The sequence below is a fragment of the Mauremys reevesii genome, linkage group 2 (assembly GCF_016161935.1).
Source record: "Mauremys reevesii isolate NIE-2019 linkage group 2, ASM1616193v1, whole genome shotgun sequence".
Classification (NCBI taxonomy): Eukaryota; Metazoa; Chordata; order Testudines; family Geoemydidae; genus Mauremys; species Mauremys reevesii.
In genome coordinates this window covers 117,706,837-117,715,980 of record NC_052624.1, presented here as the reverse complement: position 1 = coordinate 117,715,980, position 9,144 = coordinate 117,706,837, and the positions used below count along the sequence as shown (strand labels likewise).

Below are 9,144 nucleotides of genomic sequence, written 5' to 3'. Positions count from 1 at the left end.
TGTATAGGACATTTCCTCAAATTGTTGATTTGAAAATGAACAACATATGTTCTAGGTAGAGCAGTGGTTCTCAACCTATTTACCACTGTGTGCCTCATGTGCAGCCCAAAATGCATCATGTGGGCAGCATCCAATACTACCTGTATGGCCTGGAGGTTATCACATGGGCCACAGCTCTGTGCTGACTGGGCTGCAGGTTGAGAACCACTGAGGTAGAGGAAGAAATCCCTGGAATGGCAGGTGGGGGGCTTATCACTTCAAGGCAGTGCTGCTGTAAGGACAGAGACTGTGGGATGTTTCTTCCTGCAAGGCATTAAACCTGCTCCAACTGGTCCTTGTTTTTTTCCAGGGGGGTTGTGAAGCAGGATAAAACATGTGAATCCCAGACCCACTTGCCTTCAGTGGGGAACTAGCTTTGGGGCTAGCGCTCTGGCTCACACCTCACCAGCTCCTCTGGGTTTTTGGTTAACTGCCAGAATTCCCTCCCAAAGACAAACTTTGCCAGCTGCAGCTAGAAGGCACGCCAACGATTAGAAACCATCAATTCCGGTAGCAGCTTCCAGAGCCCCAGCTGTTCAGTCGCCCCTGTGTCTAAAATGAGGAGGCAGAGAGTCTCTTAAGCAGTTGAGGGGATAGCAAAGCTTGACCTCCAACAACCTCCCTGCTTCCTGGGCAGCCAGCTGTGTAGCTGTGTGGAGATTGGCCTGGCTGGTTGAGGAGGAGGAGGAGGAGAACTGGCACATGGCGCTGAACTGGAGCAGCTGCCCCGCCAAGAGACATTCAAGGCTCAGTGGAAAACTGGGGTGTGGGAGACCGGCGCGGTACAAGGGGGGGGGAGCTGATTGGGGGCAGCTCGAGCGGAGAAGAGCCAGGATGGCATGTCTGCAGCACGTGGAGGGGACCAGTGTCCTGTTCCCAAATTATTCCAGCGCTAGGAGCAGGAGCGCGGGGTCCGGGCCGGTAGCTGCGACCGGGTTTGTTTTCCAGGGGCCAATGTAGGCAAAGGTGCGGAGGCGCTGGCTGGCAGCCGCGGCGCGCCTGGGTGGGGGCAGCTCTAGCCGGCGCGGGGACTTGCCACTCGGGGGGCTGCGGCCCGGGCCGGCCCCGCTAGGGGGCGATGTGCGCAGCCGGCGCGGCTCCGGCCCGGCCCCCGACGCGGGCCGGGGGGCGGGGCTCGGGGCGGGCTCCGGGGCCGCAGCGGTGTCGGCGGGAGACCAGCGCGGTGCGGGCCGGGGGAGGCGCCGCGGGGCCGGTCCGGCTGCGGCTCCCGCCATGGCCACGTCCCCGTGCAGCAGCAGCGGCGTCTCCTCCGCGTCGTCGGCGGGGCTGGGCGCGGAGGCGGCGCTGGAGATCCGCACGCGCTCGGTGGAGCAGACGCTGGTCCCGCTGGTGTCGCAGGTAGAAATCCCGGCTCCGCGCGGCCCGGGGAAGTTTGTGCGAGCGGCTCGTGTGCCCGGGCGGGAGGGGACTGCGGCGCCCCCGGCTCGGGCTCCAGGGAAGCGGGGCCGGCCCGCGGCTGCCCGGGCACATCCCCGCGCTGCTTTCCCGCCGCGCCCTGGGCAGGGGGCGCAGGCGGCGGCCGGGCCGCTCTCCCCGCCCTCCGGGGTCCGTAACTTCCCCGCTCGCCCTTGGCGGCGCCCGGGCCGGGCTCCACCTGTCCCCGCCACCGCCGCAGAGGGGGAGCGGGCGAGCCCCTGGGGGCGGCAGGGCTGGCGAGGGGTTGCCGAGGCTCACGTGCAGTTGTAAACCTGCGCTTGTGCCCTGCGTGCGTGCGGCGTGGCGGGTTACATAAGGGCTGCGCGAAGCCGCAGCGCTGCCCATAGAGGTTCAATCCTGTCAGGCTGGAACCGTGAAGTTGTCAATGTAAAGTACAAAGTCAGGATGCGCGGGAGCATCCGTTTAGGCTGCATATGCAACGTGCATAACCAGCTAGACTGGGAAAGATGTAACCTCATGCAAGTGCGTATATAGCGGAGCAATTAGTGTGGCTTTGGAAGCAGTACTGTTTCACTTAGCTGGTGTTTTTGTGTTCAAACGTCCAACCGTGGGACCTGAATATGCTGAACAAACACGCTGTTTGTAATGCTGCTGAGAGTTGGATTAACTTCAGTGGAATGATTCATGGTGGTAAGCACCAGGCTCAGTAGTAAGTGCTTGCGTGCTGTGACCTTTAATGTTGCCTAAATGTGTCTTCTCATCACATCCAAGATAGCACTTAGCAACTACGTTTTTAAAAGGTACATGAAGTCAACATGCTTATTGTGTACAGTGCTATCTATGCGTTGAAAATAAACCTTGGCTTTGTAGACTTCTTGATTGGTGGATATGGAGTGAATTTGAGGGGCTTTTTATGCACAGTTTATAGGTCCACAGTATGTGAAAATAACTTTTAAGAAAATCAGTAATTTCCGCAAAGTATGGGTCTTAAGAGCTTTGATAACTTAGAAAATTTAGAATAGATTTATTGTGTACATCAAAATTATTTTGAAAAGTTGCATGGAATAGTGGACATGAGTGAGAACTGGGAATGCTGTAGTTGTTCGGTCTTCATACTAAACTTTACTACTGTATTCAATGTACTTGCTTTTAAAATGGAACTTTTTAGCCAGAACAACATTTGCTTAACTCTAGTTTGGAAGTAGTAGTATTTTGATGAAATAGCTAATACTTGAAAGGGAAAATGTCGATGAGAGAAATACATTGATTGCAAGTTATAACTTTCTAATCAGGTAATGCCAGCTGTAATGAATATTAAATGCTTGATTTAAAGTTATTTTTAGGAAAGATCTGGGGGTAGGGAGAGAAGACATCCCTTGAAACAGCTTGCTTACTAAACAGCTTACTAAAGCCATGAAGCTTGGCACCTGTTAATTCCCAGTTTGGATGGGCTACACTAACATAAAGTAGTGTTTAAACAAGTTTAGCTTAATACGGAAACATACTGAAGTAAACTAGTGTAAGCCCCCATTTTGCATTCCTGTAGCCAGCTTACATGGAGTTTGCACTGGGGTACCTACAAAGAAATATTTGCATCAGTGCAAAGGCCCTGTCTGTGTTAACTGTGACCTGTTAGTTTATTCTGCGTTAAAAATTGACTTTTAAATTTGGAGTTGATGTGTATGAGTACACGCAGAAATTTTTTCTTCTCTAATACACTTGAAATTAGAAGAATTTGGCTTACTCTCAGAGCACTCAATACCGTGAAGGTTCCACTACCTCAAGGCAAGTAGAGATTTTTTCTTGGCAAGTGTGAGTGGCATTAACTTCTGTATAAATAGCATTGCATTTGTGCTTTATAGTTAAACTACACTTGGTGTTGGGAGTGATGAATTATGGGCAGCTATCCCAGCATTCAAGTGGCAGCAATGGTGCTTTGTGGGGCAGTGACAGGGGGGGGGAGAGAGAGAGAGGATTTTTGGAACCGACACTGTGCAAAATCAAACTGCAAACAACCTGAATCTTATCTCATTTGTTGACAGTAGTTACACCCACAGATTAATGACAGCAAACAGGAGCTATGTTTAAACTTTTGTGGCCAGATTTTCAGAAGTGTTCAGTGCATCCTCCCTGCTCCCCTCCCCCCCAGAAATAATTCAGTGTGAGTTGATGAGTGATGGGCGCTCATGAAATCTAGCCGTTAATGTTTGCCTGATGTAAAGTCTTTTTTACCTCTAAATTAGATTGTTGCCATGAATGAGAATTCTATTCAGGTTCAGTCTCAGATAGCTCACTTGAGACCAGATTTGCTTATTAAACTTGCCAAGTAGAATTAAAAATCAATGTTAAAGAGGGTACTCAGTCTACATATATTAAAAGAAAGTGTCAAGTACAGGTCTCACCAATTCACCATGTGTAAGTTTTCCATGTTAAGTATTAGGTATGTACTCAAGGATTGTGACTATGCTAGTGTAGAACATTTAATGTTTAACAGCAAATGTACAAATGAGAGAAGTATAAAACTAATCATACATTAAATGTGCAGTAGAAGCATCAACACTTTGAAGTTTGTTTTTCTACAGAAGTTTCTCTATATACAGAATACACTTGTAGAAACAAAGTGCATTTTCTTTCTAAAGTGTTCACTTTGTGGTACCCAGTTGGCAAACAATGTTGGCCATTAATTTTTTTCTCATATTTCTGTCTCTGTAAGGAAAAGAAAATCTTTTTTGGTAGCATTATTTTTTTGGTTAATTTTGCACCAGTGAATATGGTAAAGAACTTAATAGACCATGGGAGTTTTGTCACTTCTTTATCAGTTTTTAAAAGACTTTGGTCAGGTCAAATTATAGTTTAAAAAAAAAATCCTTACGAGCGGCACAAGCATCCTATAAGTGCCATTTTTCAGAATTGCTTTATGTATTATTGCAGCAGAGAGAAACAAAAAGGGAAATAGACTATTGTCTGATCAGTTTAACTTTCAGATTTTCCTTCATTAAAGCCTTATTTAAACACAGGTTATACTAGTTTAACTAAATCAGTTTTTAAACCAGTGCAAAAGCCTGTGTAGACAATCTCTTGTTTTGTGTTAAACCTGTTCCTAATTGATTTACGCTATAAAATCAGGCCAATATTAATTTAGTATTTTAAGAGTCCACATGACCTTTTGAACCTCTTAGACTAAAGTGATTTTTATTCATACCTTTATGTAATTGGTGGAATTTTGCATTGAAATGTTGCCAACAGTGCAGAGGAATTCTTATTTGTTCAGATTAAACCAGTTGCCATTAGAATTAAAAAAATAATGGAAATATTTCTTAATGTCGTATATAGTAAGCTTTTACAAAACTTACTCACCTAATATCTTGCTTGACAGTGGCCTTTTAAAGTGTAGCAACTAGTTTTGTTTTACTTTTTTGTTTGTTTACTAATCAAAACCTGACAAAATAAATCTTCAGTTTTCACTGTAAGTATCGTTTTAAGTATATCCCTCAGGGTATGTCTACACTACCCGCTGGATTGGCGGGTAGCGATCGATTTATCGTGTGTAGTGTAGACGCGATAAATCGATCCCCGATCGCTCTCCCGTTGACTACTGAACTCCAGCTCAGCAAGAGGCGGAAGCAAAGTCGACGGGAGAGTGGCGGCCATCGATCCAGCGCTGCGAGGCTGCGAAGTAAGTGATTCTAAGTCGATCTAAGATACGTCGACTTCAGCTATGCTATTCTCATAGCTGAAGTTGCGTATCTTAGATCAGTCCCCACCCAGTGTAGACCAGTCCTCAGACTTTCCTCCCTGCTATTCAGACCTCCACGCCCTAGGGAGTAAATTTCACATAATGGTATGGTGTACGTCTTAGAGCAGACAATTTAGGAGTGATGCTTTTAAAAAGGATTGAAAAATTTACTACCTCAGGGCAAGTTGAAAATTTTCCTGAGCAAGTGTTGACTTCTGCAGAAACAGAGGTACTTCAAGTATGTGTCAGCATGGATCCCACTGTAGGTGCATGTGCACCTCATGCACGAGATTAGATTTTTTTTCACTGGTAGTGTCTGTTGGAGGCATGTGTTCACCCTGTGTCTTACTGTGGTCTCTTGCAAAGGCCTAAAGCGTGGAGCACAGCCGTGATCCTCCCTCAGTTCCCTTTTACCACCCATGGCAGCAAGACAGAATTCAGCTTATATCCGACCCACTACTCTCTTCAGAGACCCTCAACCAGGCTTTTACAACTTATTTGGTGTGAAATCTATCCTCACTTTTTTTATCGTAAGACATTTAAAAAAATTGTCTCCCTCCACTGTATGCCCCCTCTGTACAACAGTGGAATGAGGTGTGGCAGTTCATCCTAACTGCCACACCTCATGGCAGAGTGCAGTTCTTCAGGGTTCAAACCCTGCTCATCCTGTGATGGACTGATTCCCATCAAGGATGCACACAGACGATGCCTCTTCTGCCAATGAGACAGCCGCATCCTTTATAAGTCCTCTGTGGTGCAAGCCCTTCTGCAGATCCAGGGACATGTGGCGCAAGGTGCATTTACTTGAGCAATCCATGTGGGTTACTTCATAACAATCACCTTTGGATCTGACTAAAGTGAGGCTGGATTAACCAGTGTCGGCCAGCGCTCCCTCTGAGCACTCTTCACACACTGGGATCTGGCAGGGGAAAGAAAGTGAAGAAGGCTCTGGCAGAATCAGCAATATTAATGCCAACCACTTCAGTATTGTCAAAGTCCACGGTTCATGAGACCTCTGTGCCAATAGCCTTGACGTTGACAGTCCCAGCACTTGTAGTCCCAGTGCTGATGATGCCTTCTCCACTAATTGTACCAGTGCTGCAGGTAGCAAAGCCAGCAACTGCATCTGCTCATAAACAGGACACTGACTTGTGTAGTTAAATCAAGCATAGAGAGAGAACTCTGGAGAGAGGACATGGCAAATCTCTCCTCCAAGGGCTAAGCCCCTGAGCAGTTGGGCAGAATGAAAGACCCAGCACCCAGTAATGGAGTGCCTGTAATGGAGCCAAGCAAGAACTTCAGATATGTTGTAGAGGCATTCACATTTCTTCCAGAAATGTTCCCAGTGCTGGAGGCAGCTGGTATCAGATCCGATACTGGCCTCATACATTCATCAGCACTGCCCTGTTCCTCCTTATTAACATCAGGTGGAAATCCCTGTCCCCCGCCATCGAGGAATGAACAGAGGCTCCCCAATACCCTTCTTGAGATCACAGTGCTGTCCCAACTGGTGTGGGAGTGGCATTGGGCTGTTCCATCTCAGCCAGGCCATAACTCATTTGGTTTGCCACCTTGACCTTACTGGGGGACCCTCCTCCCATGTGTGGAGGAGCAGATCACCCTACTGCATGTCTTAAAAAAACAAAAAAAACAAAAAAAAAACTTGCACCCTGGCCAAGCCACTCAAACTGGAGCTGCAAATGAGCCCAAAGGAACAGGAGAAAGTAAAGAGACAGCAGCAACCCTTGTCTCCTCCCAAAAAAATCCTCTTCTTTGCAAGACAAAGCAGTAACACTAGCACCTGCCCTGGTAACAGATTATTTTAAAGCCTTCTAGGACCCCCTCTCTCAAAATGCAGGGAATCTGGGCATTGAAGCTACATTCATGCAGGAGAAGTTTCATTAGCTCTTAGAATTAACCAGTGTCATCAGGCGGATATCAAACATCCCTTTGGCCAGGATCACTCTCTTTATTAACAAAAAGTTGCAAACCCTGGAAACCCTTCCTTCCACCTCCTAGCATGCGGCAAAGTTATCAGGCGCCACAAAAGATTTTGAACACTTATACACCCATCTTAACCCAGATTCCTTTGTTGTATCTGCAGCACAAGAGACACTGAAGTCCACTAAAGGCACACCTATGGAGAAGGACCCCAAGAAGTTAGATCTATTTGGGCAAAAGGCATGTTCGTCAGCCTTACTGTGGCTTCGGATTGCAAATTGCCAACTACAATCACCCTTTGAGGGAGAGTGTCACTCCCTTTCAGAAATCCTGCAGGATTGCAGGGATGAAATGAAAGATCACCAGGAAGGAGCAGACAGTCATGAGTATATTGCTACAGGTGGCCAGGGCTATCATCTGATACAGCTACAGGGTGGATGGCCATAGCCATCACTAAGAGATGAGCCTCCAGGCATCAGGTATACCACACAAAGTACAGGCCACTGTAGAGGACTAGCCTATTTTGGGGACTGGAACGCTTAACCAGAGGAAAGATGAAGCACTCCATTCCCACAAGGGCTACCTTAAGGTCCCTGAGGATTTACATACCGGCTCTCTACAGGAAGCTTTACAAGAATTGACACCAACAAAGGCAGAGGACACCTTATTCCCATGGCTAACAGCAACAAACTATGCCTAGTTACTCTGCGGGATGCCCATCTTCTACTCCTTGACCAACATGGCACTTTCTGTGGCAGCAGATTTGATGGGTGTTTTGGGATCCACAACAGTGTCAGCCAGAAGCTGGGAGCTGCCTTGCTGTCTTCCACAGGGTCTGGGTGACTGTCACAGCCAATTAATAGGCATTAGACATTGTTCTTCAAGCCTGTCCTGTACAGTTCTGTTCACTACGCCCACCGCATAGCCTTTCCCTGTCCCTTTTCAGGATCCCTCTCAACAGGACCCTCTTGCAATGATGCCACTTCTGTTTGTTTCAGTTTGAGACCTGTAAAAATGTTATCCCCAGAGAATAGGTGAAGAGGCTTCTAATCCTCCTTATCTGAAGAATGATCTTATCCTAGATCAGTGTTTCCCAAACTTGAGACGCCGCTTGTGTAGGGAAAGCCCCTGGTGTTCTGGGCTGGTTTGTTTACCTGCTGCGTCCACAGGTTCGGCCGATCGCGTCTCCCACTGGCCGTGGTTCGCTGCTCCGGGCCAATGGGAGCTGCTGGAAGTGGCAGCCAGCACGTCCCTCGGCCCGCACCGCTTCCAGCAGCTCCCATTGGCCTGGAGCAGCAAACCGCAGCCAGTGGGAGCCACGATCGGCCGAACCTGCGGACGCAACAGATAAACAAACCGGCCCGGTCCGCGTGGGGCTTTCCCTACACAAGCAGCATCCCAAGTTTGGGAAACACTGTCCTAGATGGAATACTGAGTAAATGCATGTCACCTCAGATTAAGGATAGCAATTTAACCTCCATTGTTCTGTTTCTGCAGGCTCAAGACTGGTTTGTGGCTCTTGACTTACAGGATGTGTACTTTCACATACTGTACACCCACAAGAAGTACCTAAAATTCACAGTGAGACCCAACAATTGGCAATACAAAGTTCATGGAGGATAGGTCTATCAATGACTATTAGCGAGGATGGGCGCAGGGATGGTGCCCCTAACCTCTGTTTGCCAGAAGCTGGGAATGGACGATAGGGTGTGGATCACTTGATGATTACCTGTTTTTGTTTTGTTTTGTTTTTTCAATTCCTCTGGGGCACCTGGCCCTGGCCACTGTCGGAAGACGGGATGCTGGGCTAGATGGACCTTTAGTCTGACCCAGTATTTCCATTCTTAGGTTCTTTATTCTTTTTCTGGCATGAAGGGAGCCAGGGGAACAAAGCAGGGTGGATAAAAATCAGTTTTTTAAAAAAATAAGATTTTTTTAATTATTTTTTTTAATTCTTAAAAAATCTATTTGAAATGGACAACCTATGTTAAGGACTAGATTTACAGTATTGTATTACGATTATTTAAATA

The 9,144-nt window shown here is 47.3% G+C and overlaps 1 protein-coding gene across 5 annotated transcripts in view; it reads left to right on the top strand.

Annotated features, from left to right (window-relative positions):
* The first annotated feature begins 614 nt into the window (after positions 1 to 614).
* CTNNAL1 (catenin alpha like 1) overlaps positions 615 to 9,144 on the top strand; it is a 156,055-nt gene continuing 147,525 nt past the window's right edge. For 2 of the 5 annotated variants that reach the window (XM_039526466.1, XM_039526463.1), the window contains exon 1: positions 1,194 to 1,398. In XM_039526466.1, the coding sequence (XP_039382400.1) occupies positions 1,273 to 1,398 (126 nt within the window). In that variant the 5' untranslated portion in view covers positions 1,194 to 1,272. Of the gene's footprint in view, positions 804 to 1,193; positions 1,399 to 1,839; positions 1,960 to 2,106; positions 2,128 to 9,144 lie in introns of those variants that run through there. The other 3 variants (XM_039526467.1, XM_039526464.1, XM_039526465.1) reach the window with 3 other exon arrangements.